The 22010-nt window shown below is 40.6% G+C and overlaps 1 protein-coding gene across 2 annotated transcripts in view; it reads left to right on the top strand.

Annotated features, from left to right (window-relative positions):
* Window positions 1–22010, top strand: part of TSPAN3 (tetraspanin 3) — an 83713-nt gene that overhangs the window by 50900 nt on the left and 10803 nt on the right. For both annotated transcript variants that reach the window (XM_081084368.1, XM_081084367.1), the window contains exon 6: window positions 1421–1504. In XM_081084368.1, coding sequence (XP_080940494.1) covers window positions 1421–1504 — 84 coding nt within the window. The remainder of the gene's footprint in view (window positions 1–1420; window positions 1505–22010) is intronic.

Here is a 22010-nt window from a genome sequence, read left to right as displayed (position 1 = left end):
TGACCCAGCACTGACTGCCAAGGGGGCTGTGGACAAGCCTGGAAAGAGGCCTGCAGAGAGAGAGGCAGGGTCTGATCCACAGCCTCCATGGCAGCTGTTGATCAGCTGTTTCCTCTTTTTCTCTCCAGGCTTTGCCAGCAGCCACGCCTCTGTTTCTCTCAGGCCCTCCCTGGGGGCTACTGATCAGCCCTGCCTCTTTGATCAGGCCCAGAGATAGGCCTGGAGATGCTGACTGGCATAGAAACTGACCAATCATAACCAAATCTGGGTGAAGTGCCATGAGCCAGTGGCTGACTAGGAGGCGAGCTTTTGACCTTGATTGGCATAGAAACCGACCAATCAGAACCTAATCTGGGTGAACTATGAAGGCAGAACCTAAGGTGGGGGCCGAGGAGGGGTTTTAAGGGCAACAGCTGTTTGGTGTAAGGTATAAGAAAGCGGTTCAATTTTTTAATGACTGGTTTAGCAGTGTAGTGCATATGGCTGGCTATCAGTCCAGATATAGGGGTTATGTCTTTTTGTTTGCAAAGAACATCTCCTCCTGCTGAAAAAGGCTCCCCTCCCCACCGCCTCACCATTTAAGGAATCCTATCCTATATAATCTATCTATACTAATAAAAGGGTAATATGCTAATTAGACTGGGTCAACCGGCCATCTTCTGGATGCCCGACTTCCTTCTGGACAAAGCCATGGTGGTGGCGGCCGAGGCAGAGGCAGTTAGGGGCAATCAGGCCATCAAGGGAGGGAAGTTGGGGGCAAGATCAGGCCGGCAGGGGTTAGGGGCAATCAGGCTGGCAGGGGACAGCAGTTGGGGCGAGATCAGGCTGGCAGGGGAGGGTAGTTGGGGGCGAGATCAGTCCGGCAGGGGAGGGCAGTTAGGGGCAATGAGGCAGGCAGAGGCAGGTAGGGCAATCAGGCTGGCAGGGGAGGGCAGTTGGGGGTGAGATTAGGCCAGCAGGGGAGAGCAGTTAGGAGTGATCAGGCAGGCAGGCAGGTAGAGGGGTTAGGGGTGATCAGGCAAGCAGGCAGAGGGGTTAGGGGCAATCAGGCAGGCAGGCAGGCAGGCAAGTGAGCGGTTAGGAGCCAGCAGTCCCAGATTGCGGTTGGACATCCCCCAAGGGTTCCCTGATTGGAGAGGGTGCAGGCAGGGCTGAGGGAACCCCCTCCCCACCTGTGCACAAATTTCATGCACTGGGCCACTGGTTGACTATATTCTGTATGCTGTAGTTTACATCTTCATGACTTTTGCTTCTCTTTTGGGCTATTTTATTTTACTGTAAATTATTTTTAAATGCATGGGTCTTCTTTTTCTGTCTTTTGGTTTTTGTGATTTCCATTTCTGCCAGTGGATGGTAGTATGTGACTGTGTAGCTTTCAGTTTTAAAAGAGACATCTAATAGGGATGACTTTGTGTTTCAGGGGTGTGAGGCTCTAGTTGTGAAGAAGCTACAAGAAATCATGATGCATGTTATCTGGGCAGCCCTGGCATTTGCAGCTATTCAGGTAAGCACAGCTAGCCAAGCAGTTATGATCAGAGTGTACTGATTCTCTGATGTCAGCCCTGAATGGTTTTAATTACTAAGTGAAAGTGATTGAGATACCAGGCACCAGTTTCCAACATCTTCTATTTCCATTTTTAGGCCTAGACCCAGAATGGTTTCAAGAAACCAGAGGTCTGGATGGGGGGATTATTTTTGAGAGGACTCTGCCTTTTTTTCTTTTCTGAAAAGAAAAATACACACACACACACACACACACACACACAAACGAGGCCTGGTGCACAAAAAATTTGTCCACTCGGGGGGCAGTCCCTCAGCCCGGCCTGTGCCCATTTGCAGTCCAGGACCCCTTGGGGGATGTCCACCTGTTGACTTAGGCCCACTCCCCGGGGGATCAGGCCTAAGCTTGCAGTCAGACATCCTTCTGGCAGCCAGGGAGTCCTCGGGGGACGTCCGACTAAAGGCTTAGGCCCCCAAGGGATTGGGCCTAAACTGTTACTTGGACATTCTTAGTGCTGCCACGGAGGTGGGAGAGGCTCCTGCCACCACCTCTGCACTGGCCAGCCATGAGCCAGCTTCTGGCTGAGTGGCACTACTCCTCGGTCTGACCTAAACCCTAGAGATTAGTACTTCATTTTACAACTTTTTCTCGGTCTGAGCAGCAATCTCAGACCACACAGTCGGGTGTGCAAGAAATGTTGCTTTCTTTATTGTTTAGTAACCAAACCTAACTTCACCTTCAGCCCCCATTCTGCCAAGTGAAAAAACAAAAACAAAATATCATTTAACTTGGGTTCCCCACCCCCCTTCTCTGGAGCTGTGCTTCCATGTCAGACAGTGTGTGTCTCAGGCAGAGGCGCCAGAGAACCGAGCAGGTCAGGACATCTGGCCTCAGGCTTCTGTCTGGGCTGCCCCACCCGCTGCCCCTGACCCTCACCTCAGAGCTCATGTCCATGCTGATCCCTGGTATATTCTCCTCATCTGGGCCTGGAGGCCTCTGGAGTCCAATGTGCTCTCTCCCTCCCTCCCTGCCACCTTCTCTCTCTCACACAAAGAGCTATTGGGCTTTCTGGGGTGAGGTCCTCTGACACCTCCTCAGCCCTGTTGCATGGACACCATCTTGGTGCCTGGATCACGGCCACAAAGCTGTGTGGCTGCTCTCAGACCCTCCGTCTCCTGCTGCCTTAGGGAGTGACTCAGCGGGAGGGGAGGGTCACAGTCCTTTTTACATGGCCGCCAACAAACACTCAGCGTTCCTTCCCTCTAGTTCTCCTTCTCCTCCTCACCCAATCCAGGCACGTCTATGTGCAGGGCAGGGGAGGGTGGGAAGCAGGGGTGTCTCTGACCCAGCATACAGGCTTCCAGATCCACTGCTACCCCAGGAGGCCTTCCATGCTCTGGACCTCGACACCCAGAACCTGTCCCCTCTCAGCTGCAGGTCTTTGCCTGCAGTGGTCAAGTCTGTTTAGAGCAGTGGTTCTCAACCTTGGCTGCACATTAGAATCACCTGGAAATCTTTAAAATCCTGATTTCTGGGCCTCATCCTCCGGAAATGCTGTTTCTTTGTTACTAATGTTGTGGTCTCACCCCATAACAAAGAAACAGAATTTCCGGAGGATGAGGCCCAGAAATCAGGATTTTAAAAAGATTCCCAGGTGATTCTAATGTTCAGCCAAGGTTGAGAACCACTGGTTTAGAGGCTTGAAGTCAAGAAGTGCCTCTTTGTTCTCTGCTTTCTGGAGGCAGTCAGCGTGGAACATTCCTGCCCTGGATTGGGGAGGGGTCTCTAGGTGTTAAGAATACCAGGAGGGGGAGCACAGACTCCTCCGAGAGCTCCGAGATGGGAAAGGCAGCACCCCCTCACCTCTAACCCCAGGACATTTCTTTAGAAGCAGAAGCCTTGTCCCATGCAGGGGCCTGTGCTGGCTGCCTCAGTTTCTCAGAGACAAAGAATTTGATGAACGTCTTTTCCCCACTGCAGTAGCTGCTTCATTTGTTCGTTCTCGCATTTTTCATTTTTTATTAGCTGCTAAATCACCCCTATGGCTGCAAACCTGTTGTGCCTGACTCATCCAGCAAGGGTGGGGGGGGGTGGGGGGGAGGGGGGCTATGGGAGCTGTGCAGGGACAGGGGAAGGGGGAGGGGGAACCAGCCTGCAGGGAGGGTCAGTGGTGCCTGCCGGGCTGTCTCAGAGGATGTGGCTTAGGTTAGGTCCTGTCCTTTGGTGACTTTAGGAGGGGAGGCTGTGTCCTCCGCTCCCCACATTGACTCAGGGGTGGAAGTTCTCCTTGCTCTCTGGCCTCATAACTCAGTGGATCATGGTGGGATGCGGCAGGCAGGCGGCTTCTGCGGCTGCACACGGGCGCTGGTCTGTGGCCCAGGTGCCGAATTCGGGTCCCGGACGGCAGGCAGGCGGCTTCTGGGGTCGCACATGGGGCCTGGATGGCGGCTCGCACCAGCTCTTGCTGTCCCGCCCTGCCTGCAGTATGCAAATTAGCCTCCATCTTTGTTGGTGGTTAATTGCATATCATGCTGATTAGCCAATGGGAGGCGTAGCGAAGGTACGGTCAATTACCATGTTTGTCTATTATTAGATAGGATATATATATTTATTCATATATATATATGTACTAGTAGCCCGGTGCATGAAATTTGTGCACATTAAAAGGGAATTATTTGCCCTAACCGGTTTGGCTCAGTGGATAGAGCATCGGCCTGCGGACTCAAGGGTCCCAGGTTCGATTCTGGTCAAGGGCATGTACCTTGGCTGCGGGCACATCCCCAGTGGGGAGTATGCAGGAGTCAGCTGATCGATGTTTCTCTCTCATCAATGTTTCTAACTCTCTATCCCTCTCCCTTCCTCTCTGTAAAAAAATCAATAAAATATATTTTTTTTAAAAAAGGGAATTAATTAGCAGAGATATTTTAATATTGCTGTTCGCCCTTTCTCTATAATAGAAGTGTGAGATATGAAAGGAAATTAGTAAAATATATATGAAAATAATATATAAATTTATTAATAAATAGTAACAAAAGGATATAACAACAACAGATGCATGATATGAAAACAACAAAAACATGATATGAAAACAACAGAAACATGATATAAAAACAACAGTGATGCAAACAATGACTGATAAAGTGATTAAACTTATTCTAATATCTCCCTGTACACCACATTAAGAGTGAAAACACTTTCAGAGTGCTGGACTAATTTCCCTTGTGATGAAGTATTTAAAACTTTAACTGTAACGTCACATGCTCTTCAAACTCAAGAGAAAGCAAAGTATAACTGACCACGTGCGAAAATGGGTTCAGGTAGGAATATGCCTACTCTGTAGAGTTTGTCCATGTGATTAATAGTCATCATAAATGCTGGCATCACGGGAAACCGTCATTGAAGCAATTTAAATGGGAGGCCAGTGTCAGATGGGGATAAATTAACTCTTGGAATCAGAACAACTTCTCCCTCTGCAGATCCTGTTAATACTTCAGCTTTGATAATGTTAGGTCGTAATCTTTTGATAATAAATCTGGTACCATTACAAAGACCCCATTTACTATTGAGATTTCTCAATAGCAAGATGATTGCACCCACTTTCAATTTTAATTTATGACATGGCATTCCCGAAGGAGTAATACTATTAAGAAATTCGATGGGAAAATTTTCCTTTTCAGCATCATCTGTGGAATCAATGGAATCATCACTTAAATATGTGTGAAAATCTCCATCAAGTATATCCAAAATTTCTTCATTTACTTTTTGAACATGCTCATTTTTTGGACAAAGAATTGCATGTTTAGATATATTTTTAATATTATCTATAACAGTGGTCCTCAACCTTGGCTGCACATTAGAATCACCTGGTAATCTTTTAAAATCCTGATTTCTGGGCCTCATCCTCCAGAAATTGTTTCTTTGTATGGGGTGGGGCCACAACATTAGTAACAAAGAAACAGAATGTCTGGAGGATGAGGCCCGGAATCAGGATTTTAAAAAGATTCTCAGGTGAGTCTAATGTGCAGCCGTGGTTGAAAACCATTGATCTATAGATATAGTATTTCCAAAGGTAGCTTCAATAATAGATTCATTACAAATCATTTCACTTCCATGCTCTGCTCCGAGGGCGGGTTCCTGCCTGAAAACTCACCCTGAGGGCCAGTTCCTGCCTGAAACCTCACCCTGAGGGCGGGTTCCTGCCTGAAACCTCACCCTCCAGGAAACAGCTGGGGGTGGGCGCAGCCGTTTCCAAGACACTCCTGCAGGACTGACTTCCTTCTGGTTGGTCACGGTTCTGGCCGTGATGTTACACCCAGGGTTTTTATATAAGTAGATATTTAATTAATTTCAGAGAGGAAGGGAGAGGGAGAGATAGAAACATCAATGATGAGAGAGAATCATTGGTTGGCTGCCTCCTGGATGCCCCCCATTGGGGGCACATTGCACAACCCAGGCATGTGCCCTTAACTAGAATCGAACCTGGGACCCTTCTCTCCTCAGGGTGACACTCTATCCACCAAACCAAACGAGCTAGGGCTGCCTTATTTTCTTGACTTGATTAGTGAGTGAGCTGTTCAAAATACAAACTGTTGTGATAGTATATTGTTGGAGATATTTTAATAGAACTTTATAGGATTAAAAAAAATTATATTGCTTTACTTCAGTTTGGAAATAGCTTTATTTTAGTCTTTTAAAAATATTTTTCTCCTTTCAATTCTTGTTTTTCTGTCCTTAAGGGTTTTATATGTTTACTAGAGCCCCAGTGCACAAAATTTGTGCACTGGTAGGGTCCCTAGCAGCTGCTGGCTGCTGGCTGCCTGCTAGGTACTCCCTCCCTTCCCCTGGCCACCTGCCACTGTCGGGGCTTCGCTCCCTTCCCTCAGCCACCTGCCGCCACTGGCCTGGGCCTCCCTCCCTTTCCCCTGGCTGGCCACACCCCCTGGTTGAACTCCTGGAGGAACTCCTGGTTGAGGGGACAATTTGCATACTATGCTTTTATTATATAGGATATACATAAATCAGGAACTGGTTCTACAATTCTAGTTTCTTATACTAATAGGAGCAGTTATAATTTTTTACAGAAAAGACCTTAAAATAAAACAGGTTCTAACCTCTTCTGTATTTGAAACTTAGTTTTGTTAGGTGCATCTGGAAGTGTACAGACAGAGTAGAGTGCATGTATGCTTTGTGCATTTTCCTTTAGTGATAACGTTTTACCCAACTATAGTATATCACAACCTGGGTATTGGCAATGATACAATTTACCAATTTTATTCAGATTTCTGATGTCTATGTGTATATATTCAGTTCTATACAATTTTATGACCTGTGTAGGTTCCTGTATCGAACACCACCAACCAAGATACTGAACAGATCCAATACCACAAGAATCCCACCTGGTACCATTTGGTACCCTTCTGTAGTTGTATCCCTCTCTCTTCTGTGCCTTTGCCCAGTTAACCTGGCAACCACTAATCTGTACTCCATTTCTAAAATTTTGTCATTTAAAAATGTTTTATAAATTAAACCATGTGGTATATAACCTTTGGAGCTTGCTTTTTATTTATTTTTTTATTGTTGAGAGTAATACAGATGTTCCCCAATTCCTCCCCCACCTTCCTTAACTTCCTTCCTCTCATTCCTGCCCTACCCTGGGCCTTCACCATACTATTGTCTGTATCCATTTTCTCTGCATATGCGTATATAACTACTTTGGTTAATCTCTTCCCATCTCCTCCATCCTCCCACTGAGATATGTATCTATGCCTCTGGACCTGTTTTGTTTGTCAGTTTATTATGTTCATTAGATTCCATATGTGAGTGAGATCATATGATATTTGTCTTTATCTGATTGGCTTATTTCACATAGCATAATATTCTCCAGGTCCAATCCATGCTGTCCCAAAGGGTGAGAAATTCTTCTTTTTAACAAGTGCATTGTGAAAATGTACCACAGTGTTTTTTTATCCACTCTTCTATTCATGGGCACTTGGGCTGGTTCCAGATCTTAGCTATTGTAAATAACACTGCTATAAACATAGGGGTTGCATATATATTCGTTATGTTTGGTGTTTCAGGATTCTTAGGATATATTCCCAAAAGTGGAATCACTGGGTCATATGACAATTCCATTTTTTTTTTTTTGACAATTCCATTTTTAATTTTTTGAGGAAACTCCATACTGTTTTCCACAGTGGCTGCATTTCCACCAGCAATATACTAGGGTTCCTTTTTCTCCACATCCTTGCCAGCACATGTTGATTTATTGATGGTAGTCATTCTTGCAGGTGTGAGGTGATACCTCATTGTTGTTTTAATTTGCATCTCTCTGGTGACTAGTGATGTTGCGCATTTTTCATATGTTTATTGGCATCTGTATGTCCTCTTTGGAGAATTGTCTATTGAGGTCACTCATCTTTTAATTGGATTGTCTGTTTTCCTGGTGTTGAGTTGTATGAGTTCTTTATATATTTTGGAAATTAACCCTATATCAAATATATCCTTGGTGAATATGTTTTCCCATATAGTGGGTTCCCTTTGCATTTTGAGGATGGTTTCTTTTACTGTGCAGTAGCTTTTTTTTTTATGTAATCCCATTTGTTTATTTTTTTCCTTAGTTTATCTTGCCCTAGGATAGTGGTCGGCCAACTGCGGCTCACGAGCCACATGCGGCTCTTTGGCCCCTTGAGTGGGGCTCTTCCACAAAATACCGACTTCTGCACATGGGCTGCGAAGTTTCAGTCGCACTGTACATGTGCGCCCGCATGTGGTATTTTATGGAAGAGCCACACTCAAGGGGCCAAAGAGCTGCATGTGGCTCTCGAGCCGCAGTTTGCCGACCACTGCCCTAAGAGATGTATGGGAGATTTTGTTACATGAGATGTCTGAGATTTTACTGTCTATGTTTTCTTGTAGGATTTTTATGGTTTTTGTGTCTTACGTTTAAGTCTTTTATCTATTTTGACTTTTTTCTTGTGTATGGTATAAATTGGTGCTCTAATTTCATTTTATTGCATGTACCAATCCAATTTTCCCAGCACCATTTATTGAAGAGATTGTCTTGACTCCATTATTTGCTCTGGCCTCCTTTGCCAAATATTAATTGAGTGTAATGGCTTGGATCGATTTCGGAGGTCTCTATTATAATCTATTGATCTATATGCCTGTTCCTGGGCCAGTATCAGGCTGGTTTTTTTTACAAAAGCTTTGGAGTATAGTTTGGTATCTGGAATTGTGGTCCCTCCATCTTTCTTCTTCTTTTTCAAGATTACTGTGGTTATTCAGAGTCTTTTTTGGTTCCATATAATTTTTTGGAATATTTGTTCTAAATCTGTGAAATATGCTGATGGTATTTGAATAGGAATTGTGTTGAATCTATAGATTGCTTTGGGCAGTATGGACATTTTAATGATGTTAATTCTTACAATCCATGAACACAGAATATGCTTCCATTTGTTTGTATCTTCCTCTATTTCTTTTTTCCATGTCCTATAGTTTTCTTTCTTTCTTTTTAAATCTTTACTGCTGAAAGTATTACATATGTCCCCTCCCCCCCGCCTCCTTCCCCTGCCCAAGACCTTCGCCACCCTATTGTCTGTTTCCAAAGGTTATGCATATATGCATACAAATTCTTTGGTTGACCACCTCCTACCCTCGCCTTCCTTCCGAGATTCCGCACTCTGTTCCATGCTTCTGTGTTTCTGGATCCACTTCATCCATCAGTTTATTTTGTTATTTAGGTTCCACATATGAGTGAGATCATGTGCTACTTGTCTTTCTCTGGCTTGCTTATTTCACTTTGCATCATACACTCCAGGTCCCTCCATGCTGTCTCAAAGGGTAAGAGATTCTTCTTTTTTATTGTTGTGTAGTATTCCATGGTATGAATGTACCACAGCTTTTGTATACACACGTTTATTGATGGGCACTTGGGATATTTCCAGATCTTAGCTATTGTAAATTGTGCTGCTATGAACGTAGGGGTGCATACATTCTTTCTGACTGGTGCTTCAGGTTTCTTAGGATATATTCCTAGACGTGGGATCATTGGGTCAAATGGCAGTTACATATTTAATTTTTTGAGGGAACTCCATACTGTTTTCCAAAATGGCTGCACCAGTTTTCATTCCCACCAGCAGTGTACTAGGGTTCCCTTTTCTCCACATCCTCTCCAGCACTTGTCATTTGCTGATTTGTTGATGGTAGCCATTCTGACAGGTTTGAGAAGATACCTCATTGTTGTTTTAATTTGCATCTCTCTGATGATCAGTGACTTTGAGCATTTTTCCATATGTTTCTTGGCCATCTGTATGTCCACTTTGGAGAAGTGTCTATTTAGGTTCTTTGCCCATTTTTTAAATCATATTGTTTCTCTTCCTTTTGTTAAGTTGAATGAGTTCCTTATATATTTTGGATATTAGCCGTTTATCAGATGTATCATTGTCAAATATGTTCTCTCATAAGGTGGGCTCCTTTTTGTTTTGTTCATGGTTTCTTTTGCTGTGCATTAGCTTTTTATTTTGATGTAATCTCATTTGTTAATTTTCTCCTTAGTTTCTTTTGCTCTAGGACAGTTGTTCTCAACCTTCCTAATGCCACAACCCTTTAATATAGTTCCTCATGTTGTGGTGACCCCCAACCATAAAATTACTTTCATTGCTACTTCATAACTGTAATTTTGCTACTGTTATGAATCGTATTTTAATATCTCATATGCAGGATGTATTTTCATTGTTACAAATTGAACATAATTAAACCATAGTGATTAATCACAAAAACAATATGTAATTATATATGTGTTTTCTAATGGTCTTAGGTGACCCCTGTGAAAGGGTTGTTCGACCCCCAAAAGGGTCGCGACCCGCAGGTTGAGAACCACTGCTCTAGGAGATGTATCCGTAAACATATTGCTACAAAAGATTTCTGACATTTTGCTGCCTATGGTTTCTTCTAGGATTTTTATGGTTTCCTGACTTAAATTGAAGTCTTTCATCCATTTTGAGTTTTATTCTTGTGTATGGTGTAAGTTGGTGGTCTAGTTTCATTTTTGTGTGTGTATCTGTCCAGTTTTCCCAACACCATTTATTGAAGAGACTGTTTTTACTCCATTGTATGCTCCTGCCTCCTTGTCAAATATTGAGTGTAATCGCTTGGGTTGATTTCTAGGGTCTCTTTCGTGTTCCATTGATCTATATGCCTGTTCTTGGGCCAATACCCAAGGCTGTTTTGATTACGGTGGCTTTGTAGTATAATTTGAATCTGGTATTATGATTCCTCCAAGTTTGTTCTTCTTTCTCAAGGTTGCTGCAGCTATTCTGGGTCTTCTTTGGTTCCATATAAATTTTTGGAGTGTTTGGTGTAGGTCTGTGAAATATGATGCTGGTATTTTAATAGGGATTGCATTGAATATGTAGATTGCTTTGGGTAATAAGGACATTTTAATGATGTTAAGTCTACCGATCCACGAACACGGTATATTCTTCCACTTGTTTATATCTTCCTCTCTCTCTCTCTCTCTCTCTCTCTCTCTCTCTTCAATGTTTTGTAGTTTTCTGAGTACAAGTATTTTATAACTCCTTGGTTTAAGTTTATTCCTAAGTATCTTATTTTTTGTTGCAATGGTAAATGGGATTGTTTGTTTAGTTTCTTCTTCTGAGAATTCATTATTGGTGTATAAAAAAAGCCATTGATTTTTGAGTGTTGATTTTGTATCCTGCTACACTGTCAAATTCATTTATTAAATCTAGTAGTTTTGTGGTGGAGTCTTTAGGGTTTTATGTGTACAATATCATGTCATCTGTGAATAATGACTGTCTTACTTCTACCATTCCAATTTGGATGCCTTTCATTTCTTTTTCTTATCCAATCACTGTGGCTAGGATTTCTAGTACTATGTTGAATAAGAGTGGTGAAAGTGGACATCCCTGTCTTGTTCTTGTTCTTACAGAAAATGGTTTTAGTTTTTTCCCATTGAGTATGATGTTAGTTGTAGGTTTGTCATATGTAGCCTTTATTATTTTGAGATGTGCTCCATCTAGTCCCACTTTGCTGAGAGTTTTTATAAAAAATATGTGTTGGATTTTGTTGAATGCTCTGCCTGCATCTATTAGTATGATTATGTGATATTTGTCTTTCAGTTTGTTTATGTGATGTATCATGTTAATTGATTTGTGAACATTATACTAGCCTTGAATCCCTGGAATAAATCCCATGTGGTTATGGTGTATAATCTTTTTAATACATTACTAGATCTGATTTGCTAATATTTTGTTGAGGATTTTAGCATGTATGTTTATCCGGGATATTGGCCTGTAATTCTCTTTGCTTGTAGTGTCTTTATCTGGTTTTGGAATTAGGATAATACTGGCCTCATAAAAAGAGCTTGGAAGTATTCCTTCCTTTTGGATTTTTTGGAATAGTTTGAGGATGGTAGGTGTTAGTTCTTCTTTGAGTATTTAGTAAATCTCCCCTGTGAAGCTATCCAGACCCGGGCTTTTGTTTGCTGGGAGTTTTTTGGTTACTGCTTCTATTTCATAAGTTTTTATTGACCTATTAAGATTTTCTGATTCTTTGTGATTCCTTTTTGGAAGATTGTATTTTTCTACTAATTTGTCCATTTTATCCACATTGTCCAGCTTCTTGTTGGCATATAGTTGCTCCTAGTATAATCGTACAATCCTTTGTATTTCTGTGGAGTCAGTGGTTACTTCTTCACTTTTTTTTCTGATTTCATTTATATGAGTCTTCTGTTTTTGTTTCTTGATGAGTCTGGCTAAAGTTTCATCAATCTTGTTTGTCTTTTGAAAGAATCAGCTCTTGGTCTCATCGATTTTATGTGTTATTTTTTTAGTCTCCATGTCATTTATTAATGCTCCGATCTCTATTATTTTCCTTCCTTCTACTTTGGGCTTTTCTTGTTGTTCTCTTTCTGATTCTTTAAGTTGTAGGGTTAAATAGTTTATTCTTAATATTTCTTCTCCTTTTTCTTTTTTTGAGGCAGGCCTGTGCTGTTACCTCAGAACTTCCCTATCAGGGCTGCTTTTGCTGTGTCCCAGAGATTTGGGGTTGTTGTGTGTTCATTTTCATTTGTTTCCAGGAAGTTTATTTATTTCTTGATCCCATTGGTAACTTATTTATTGTTTTTTTTCCAGTTTTTTTATTGATTAAGTTATTACATATGTGTCCTTATCCACACATTACCCCCCCCCCCCACTCATGCCCTCACCCTCCTGTTGTCTGTGTCCATTAGTTAGGACTATATGCTACCATATAAGTCCTTTGGTTGATCTCTCCCCCTAATACCTATCCTCCCCTAAATTCCCTCTGAGGTTTGACGGTCTGATTGATGCTTCTCTGTCTCTGGATCTGTTTTTGTTCATCAGTTTATATTGTTCATTATATTCCACAAATGAGTGAGATCATGTGATATTTATATTTCTCTGACTGGCTTATTTCATTTACCATAATGCTCTCCAGTTCCATCCATGCTGTTGCAAATGGTAAGAACACCTTTGTTTTTATCGCCCCGTAGTATTCCACTGTGTAGATGTACCACTGTTTTTTAATCCACTCATCTACTGATGGGCCCTTAGGCTATTTCCAAATATTAGCTATGGTGAATTGTGCTGCTATGAACATAGGGGTGCATATATCCTTTCTAATTGGTGTTTCCAGTTTCTTGGGATATATTCCTAGAAGTGGGATCACGGGGTAAAATGGGAGTTCCATTTTTAGTTGTTTTTTTTTTTTTAATTTATTGCTTAAAGTATTACAAAGGGTATTACATATGTGTCCATTTTATCCCCCCGCCCTAGACAGTCCCCTAGCCTCCCCTAGCCCCCAATGTCTTATGTCCACTGGTTATGCTTATATGCATGCATACAAGTCCTTTAGTTGATCTCTTACCCCCCTACCTCCTGCCCCCCAACCCTCCCTGGCCTTCCCGCTGCAGTTTGACAATCTGTTTGAGGCAGCTCTGCCTCTGTATCTATTATTGTTCAAAAGTTTATAATGGTCTCTATTATCCATGAATGAGTGAGATCATGTGGTATTTTTCCTTCATTGACTGGCTTATTTCACTTAGCATAATGCTCTCCAGTTCCATCCATGAGGTTGCAAATGGTAAGAGTTCCTTCCTTTTTAGAGCAGCATAGTATTCCATCGTATAGATGTACCACGGTTTTCTAATCCATTCATCTGCTGATGGGCACTTAGGCTGTTGCCAGATCTTAGCTATGGTAAATTGTGCTGCTATGAACATAGGGGTGCATATATCCTTTCTGTTTGGTGTTTCTGTTTTCTTGGGATATATTCCTAGAAGTGGCATCTGTAGCTGGACATTTGTAAACAAGGATCTGAAGTCCTGCCAAGGAGAAGTGAATGTTCTATCAGGAGCACAGCGTGATTTGCAAGCGAGTCACGCTGGGTCAAGGTTGCACACAACTTGAGTTCCAGGAACATTTACCTCCCTGATAAAGGCTAAGATTATATAGTCGTGGATGTACAGCAGAAAGGGAGGGCACAGCTGCAAGTTGTCTTCAATAGGCTATTATAATAATATAGAACAAAACAAGATTTAGTTGATTAACTGCTGACACACTAACCTAGTACCAAACCCCAATAAAAGTGATAGTGAGAGTGCAGAGTTTGCTAAATGCCTGAGCAATCTGTAGCCCTTGGTCCGGCATCAATCATCCTGTGTGCTCGTCTTACCTCTGCGTCTTTGGTTCATTAAACATCCCTCAACAGGGATCACTGGGTCAAATGGGAGTTGCATTTTTAACTTTTTGAGGAAACCCCATACTGTCTTCCATAGTGGCTGCACCAGTCTGCATTCCCACAAGCAGTGCACGAGTGTTCCTTTTTCTCCACATCCTCTTCAGCACTTGTCATTTGTTGATTTGTTGATTATAGCCATTCTGACAGGTGTGAGATGGTACCTCATTGTTGTTTTGATTTGCATCTCTCGAATGATTAGTGACTTTGAGCATGTTTTCATGTGTCTCTTGGATTTCTGAATGCCCTCTTTTGAAAAGTGTCTATTTAGGTCCTTTGCCCATTTTTTGATTGGATTGTTTATCTTCCTTTTGTTAAGTTGTATGAGTTCCCTATAAATGTTAGAGATTAAACCCTTATCGGTGATAACATTGGCAAATATGTTCTCCCATGCAGTGGGATTTCTTGTTGTTTAGTTGATGGTTTCTTGGCTGTGCAGAATATTTTTATATTGAAGTAGTCCCAGTTATTCATTTTCTCTTCAGTTTCCAATGCCCTAGGACAGGGATGGCAAACCTTTTGAGCTCGGTGTGTCAGCATTTTGAAAAACCCTAACTTAACTCTGGTGCCATGTCACATATAGAAATTTTTTGATATTTGCAACCAGAGTAAAACAAATATTTATATTTTTGATATTTATTTTATATATCTAAATGCCATTTAACAAAGAAAAATCAACCAAAGAATGAGTTCGCGTGTCACCTCTGACACGCGTGTCATAGGTTCGCCATCACTGCCCTAGGAGCTATATCGGTGAAGACATTGCTTCGGCATATGTCTGAGATTTTGTTACCTTTGGATTCCTCTAGTATTTTCATGGTTTCCCGTCTTACACTTAAGTCCTTTATCCATATAGAGTTTATTTTTGTGTATGGTGTAAGTTGGTGGTCTAGTTTTATTTTTTTGCATGTATCTGTCCAATTTTGCTAACACCATTTATTGAAGAGACTGTCTTGACTCCATTGCATGTTTTTTCCTCCTTTGTCAAATATTAATTGAGCATATTGGTTCAGGTCGATTTCTGGGCTCTCTATTCTATTCCATTGATCTATATGTCTGTTCTTTTGCCAGTACCAGGCAGTTTTGAAAACAGTGGCTTTGTAATACAGCTTGATATCTGGTATTGAGATCCCACCTACTGTGTTCTTTCTCAGAATAGCTGCAGCTATTCGGGTCTTTTTTTTATTCCAGATGAATTTTTGGAGAGTTCGTTCTTTGTCTGTGAAATATGCAGTTGGTATTTTAATGGGAAGTGCATTGAATTTATAGATTGCTTTGGGTAGTGTGGACATTTTAATGATGTTGATTCTACCAATCCATGAACATGGTATGTTCTTCCATCTGTTTATGTCTTCCTCTATCTCTTTTTTCAATGTCCTGTAGTTTTCTGAGAAGAGGTCTTTTACCTCTTTAGTTAAGTTTATTCCTAGGTATCTTAATTTTTTTGGTGCGATGGTAAATGGGATTGCTTTTTTAGTCTCTCTTTCTGTAAGTTCACTATTGGTGTATAGAAATGCCATAGATTTTTTGGTGTTAATTTTGTATCCTGCTACATTGCCGAATTCATTTATTATGTCTAATAGTTTTTTGATGAAGTCTTTAGGGTTTTTTTGTGTATAATATGGCATCAGCGAATAAGGACAATTTTACTTCTTCTTTTCCAATTTGGATGCCTTTTATTTCTTCTTCTTGTCCAGTTGCAGTGGCTAATACTTTCAGTACTATGTCGAACAGGAGTGGTGAGAGTGGGCATCCCTGTCTTGTTCCTGTTCTTAGGGGAAATGGTTTTAGGTTTTGCCCATTGAGTATGATGTTGGCTTTTATTATGTTGAGGTATGACCCTTCTATTCCATGTTGCTGAGCGTTTTTATCAAGAAAGTGTGTTGGATTTTGTCAAATGCTTTTTCTGCATCAATTGATATGACTATGTGATTTTTATCTCTCAATTTGTTTATGTGATGTATCTTGTTTATTGATTTGCAGATATTGTACCATCCTTGCTTCCCTGGGATACTCCCTAGTTGGTCATGGTGTATGATCTTTCTGATGTACTGCTGGATCCGATTTGCTAGAATTTTGACATCTATGTTCATGAGGGATATTGGCCTGTAATTCTCTTTCATTGTGTTGTCTTTACCTTGGTATTAGGGTGATGCTGGCTTCATAGAATGTGCTTGGAAGTGTTCCTTCCTCTTGGATTTTTGGAATAGTCTGAAGAGGATAGGTTTTAGTTCTTCCTTGAATGTTGAGTAAAACTCCCCTGTGAAGCCGTCTGGCCCTGGGCTTTTGTTTGCTGGAAGCTTTTTGATGCCTTCTTCAATTTCTTCCATAGTTATCGGCCTATTGAGATTTTTAAAATCTTTCTGATTGAGTTTTGGAAGGTTGTATTTTTCTAGGAATATGTCCATTTCCTTCAGGTTGTCTAGTTTGTTGGAGTAGAGTTGTCCATAGTATTTTTTAACAATCATATGTATTTCTGTTGGGTCTGTTGTTATTTCTCTTCGTTCATTTCTGAGTTTGTTTATTTGGGTCCTCTCTCTTTACTTCTTGGTGAGCCTGGCTGGAGGTTCATCAATCTTATTTATCTTTTCAAAGAACCAGCTCTTCATTTCATTGTTCATTTATATTATTTTTTTTGGTCTCTATGTCATTTATTTCTGCTCTGATCTTTATTATATCCTTCCTTCTGGATACTGTAGGCTTTTCCTGTTGCTCTCTTTCTAATTTTTTGAGTTGTAGAGTAAGATGAATTATTACTTTTTTTTCTTGTTTTTTAAGGTAGGCTTTCATAGCTATAAACTTTCCTCTCAGGACTGCTTTCATGTGTCCCATAGATTTTGGATTGTTGTGTTTTTATTGTCATTAGTTTCCAGAATGTTTTTAATTTCTTCTTTGATCTCTTTGGTAACCCAATCATTGTTTAATATAATACTTCTCAACTTACAAGTGTTTGAATTTTTGGGGTTGTTTTTATTGTAGTTTATTTCTAATATACCATTTTGATCTGAGAAAATGCTTGATATGATTTCAATCTTCTTGAATTTGGTGAAACTTTGCTTGTTACCCAGTATGTGGTCTATTTTTGAGATTTTCCCATGTGCACTTGAGAAGAACGTATATTCTATGGCTTTGGGGTGAAATGTTCTGAATATGTCAATTAAGTCTATTTGATCTAGTGCAGTGATAGCGAACCTTTTGAGTTTGGTGTGTCAAAATTTTGAAAAACCCTAACTTAACTCTGGTGCCGTGTCACATATAGAACTATTCATAATTTTTTTTTTTGATATTTGCAACCATAGTAAAAAAAGACATATTTTTTATATTAATTTTATATATTTAAATGCCATTGAACAACGAAAAATGAACCAAAAATATCTATAAAATGAACAAAAACAGAAAAGCAATGTACATTTAGGAAAAAAATAAAAACAATGATAATCAAATGGTACGAAAACTAGAAATTAGTGACTTTTTTGGTGCTGAAGTTTGTCTGCTAATTCTTCGATTGCAGGTTCATACTTGGTGCCCTTCAAGGCCAAGCAAGCGCCACTAACTTCATTTGTTAGCCGGTTTCTTTTGTTCATTTTAATATTATTTAATGCTGAGAACAAAGTCTCATAAAAATAGGTTGATGAAAAAATTGTTAGCAAAGCCATCGCTAGATTTTTTTAAAAATATATTTTATTGATTTTTTTACAGAGAGGAAGGGAGAGGGATAGAGAGTTAGAAACATCAGTGAGAGAGAAGCATCTATCAGCTGCCTCCTGCACACCCCCTACTGTGGATGTGCCCGCAACCAATGTACATGCGCTTGACTGGAATCCAATCTGGGACCCTTCAGTCCGCAGTCCGACGCTCTATCCAGTGAGCCAAACCAACTAGGGCTCACTAGATTTTTTTATGTCGCTAAAAGTGTCAGGTACTCTGTTCCAAGCACTCAAAATTTCTTGTTTGTAGTTGCACTCTTCATTAGTCAAACGATGTCAATCCAGATTTTCAAGTTTCTACCTTAAGTCAACAAACACATGAGTCCAAATGCTACCTTCAAAATCTGCAAGTTGCATCTCTAAATCATCAATTTGCATCCATTGGAAATCCTTTAATTCCAAAGTACTGTAAGCAACTACATGCGGATACTTAATTATTTTAATGGTCTGTTCTAGGCTTCTAAATTGGTCGAATCTTTCACTGAACTGTTCAAATAACGAGTTTAGTATATTTTGGTACATAAGTATGGACTCCATTACACTCGTTGTAGTGGCCTTCTCGAAATACTTTTTTATCCGAGGAAAATACTTAAAAGTTTTAGTTTCAATATCTCGCTTGAAAATTTTTAAGTTTTGGAGAACCAAGATGGTCGCAAAAGGTATAAACCTGTACATGCTGCCCCCCACAACAACATTAAAACTACAAGTATAAGACAAAGTAGCTATCATACAGAACCATAGGAAAGATGGCCGAGTGGAAGTTCTACAACTAGAAGGAAAGAAAAAAGCTCATTGAGACCGGGTAGGAGGTGCAGAGGTGCCAAGAACAGAGGTAGAAAGGCGCGCGCGAGGCGGATGCACCTGGGTGCGTAGTTTTTTTCAATCGGAAGGGGTTATAAGCTCTCAAATGCACTGAACTCATTTATGGCGAGACTCTGGGGTTCCAGATTCCTATGGGGAGAAACTGGACTGTCTTGCAGCAGTTTGGAAAGCGAGGGTGGTTTTCTCGCAGAGCTTCTCGCAGGGATCATTGTTGCTGTGTGGGCGTGGGACTCGGGGATGCAGAGGGACTCGGGACGCAGTGACGCGGAGTGGTGGAGACGGCTGACAATAGCCATTGCTGTTTGTTCCACCTTGCTGATTTTCTGAGTCCCCGCCCCACTCAATTTACATCTCCACCCAAGCTGTGCCCAGCTGCACAAAAGAATCACCTGCGCTTTTTCAGCCTAACTTAACAAATTGCAGCTGGGTTAGAGAGCTCCAATACTTCCAAACCCCAAACAAAGAGGAGGAGAAATCTGCTGATATAGCTGTAGGTCCTGCTGGGTGGATTCACACAGTGGTTGACTTAGAGATCCAGGAGCCAGGGTACCCCTGGCCAGATACCAGTTTCAACTCCTCACATCCATAAGGGACACACTCAAGAAGCAGACTCAGTGAGCACTGAAGCAAGTCCTACCTCATAAGGTTGTCTCCAGCACAGCAGTTCTTCCACTGTAGACACAGCGGGTCCTCGCAGTCAGCCAAAAATGTGGAGACAAAGAAACATGTCACAAATGAAAGAAATGGAGGAAAGCAAACTAATGGAGGACATAGAGTTCAAAACCACAGTTATAAGGCTACTCAAGAACCTCCTACGAACCGCCGAGGAACTTAGTGAGACCTTCAAGTATCTTAATGAAAATGCCAAAAACCTGGAAAAGGACCAGTGCGAAATTAAACAAACACTGCCTGAAATTAAAAATAATATACAGAGATCCAACCACAGACTAGAGGATCCCAAGAATCAAGTCAAAGATTTGAAATACAAAGAAGCAAAAAACACCCAACCGGAAAAGCAAAACGAAAAAAGAATCCAAAAATATGAAGATAGTTAAGGAGCCTCTGGGACAACTTCAAACGTACCAACATCCAAATTATCGGGGTGCCAGAAGAAGAGAGAGAGCAAGATCCTGAAAGCCTATTAGAAGAAATCATGACAGAAAACTTCCCCTACCTGATGAAAGAAATAGACTTACAAGTCCAGGAAGTGAAGAGAACCCCAAATAAGAGGAATTCAAAGAGGACCACACCAAGACACATAATAATTAAAATGCCAAGGGCTAAAAACATAGAGAGAATCTTAAAAACAGCAGGGGAAAAACAATTAGTTACCTACAAGGGAGTACCCATACGACTGTCAGCTGATTTCTCAACAGAAACCATGCAGGCCAGAAGGGAGTGGCAAGAAATATTCAAAGTGATGTATAGCAAGAACCTACAACCAAGATTACTCTACCCAGCAAAGCTATCATGTAGAATTGAAGGTCAGATAAAGAGCTTCCTGGTTTGGTGGTGATGAACTCCTTTAGCTTTTTCATCTCACATTATTGAACATCAGTAGTCCACTGTAGGTTGAATCAACTTCCTGTAAAAGTGCAGAAAATTCTCGCTTGTGAAGGGGCCGAGAAGCTGTAAAATTCACAATTTTTCTTACAACTGACATTAAATCATTCAATTCTGAGAATCTCAATTTGGCACACAACACCTCCTGATGGATAATGCAATGAAAAGGTACACATGTATGTCTAATAGCTTCCAGAAACAATTTCCGAAATCCCACATTTTTCCCCACCATATTTGGTGCCCCATTTGTCATGACTGACACAATTTTAGAAATATCAATGTTTAGGTCACTGAATGTTTTTATAACAGCCTTACATATTTCATTTCCTGATGTACTTATTGGCACTGATTCTAACTTTATCAACTCTTCTCTCATTGTGAGACCATCAGAATATCTAGCAATAATGGCCAACCGAGCACTTGATGTGACATCAGTAGTTTCATCAAGAGAAATCGAAAAATATTTACAACTATTTAAGTCTTGTTTTAATTGATGTTGTACATTTTTGTTAAGATCTATTATTCTGTCTTTGATAGTATTTCTACTGAGTGGTAACTCAGAAATTCTTTTAATAATATCATCTTTATTTTTCATATCGTGAAATAGAGCTGGTGCACATCTTAGAAATGTTTCCTTAATAAATTCCCCGTCACTGAGGGCTTTTCCATGCTGAGCTATGGAGTGAGCAATACAGTAACTTGCTGATGTTAAATTTGCAGAGCATCTTACAAATTTAATGATGGAATTTGATTGACTTTTATAGAGGTGTAGCTGCCTAGAAATGTATTCATGAGTAAAGATTAATCTCTTTATAGTGCAATTCTTAACCTTTTTATATTAATGTCAATATTGGAACAATATATCTTGGATGTTTTCACTATGTATTTTGCTATGCAACACCGATGTACATGTTTACATCTGGTTTTAGAATTTCATGAGTAACGTGAGTAATAACATTACTCGAGTAATGCCTAACTCTGGCTGTTACGAGAGGCAAATATTTGAATTATGCCATTTTTTGTCTTTTGATACGTGTCACCCAAAATGAGTTCACAGATGAGACACACGTGTCATAGGTTCGCCATCACTGATCTAGTGAGTCATTTAGGCTTGCAGTTTCTTTGCTGATATTTTGTCTAGAGGATTTATCCAGTGATGTCAGTGGTGTATTAAAGTCCCCTACTATGATTGTGTTGTTGTCGATCTCTCCCTTGATATCTTCCAGGATTTTTTTTCATGTATTTAGGTGCTCCTGCACTGGCTGCATATATGTTTGTCAGGGTTATATCCTCTTGTTGTATTGATCCCTTAAGTATTATGAAGTGGCCTTCCTTATCTCTTGTTATAGCCTTCACTTTGAGGTCTATTTTGTCCGATATAAGTATTGCTACCCCAGCTTTTTTTTCATTGCCATTTGCTTTAAAGATATTTTTCCATCCCTTCACTCTCAGTTTTTGAGTCCCTTATTCTGAGGTTGGTCTCTTGTAGACAGCATATATCTGGGTCATGTTTTTTTATCCATTCATCCACTCGATGTCTTTTGATTGGAGCATTTAGTCCAATTACATTTCAAGTTATTATTGAAAGGTACTTGTTTGTAGCCATTTTTTTGTGCCTGTTTTCTTTCTTAGCTTGTTATTTC

This window comes from Myotis nattereri (genome assembly GCF_964212035.1).
Source record: "Myotis nattereri genome assembly, chromosome: 1".
Taxonomy (NCBI): domain Eukaryota; kingdom Metazoa; phylum Chordata; class Mammalia; order Chiroptera; family Vespertilionidae; genus Myotis; species Myotis nattereri.
This window is presented reverse-complemented; position numbering and strand designations above follow the sequence as displayed.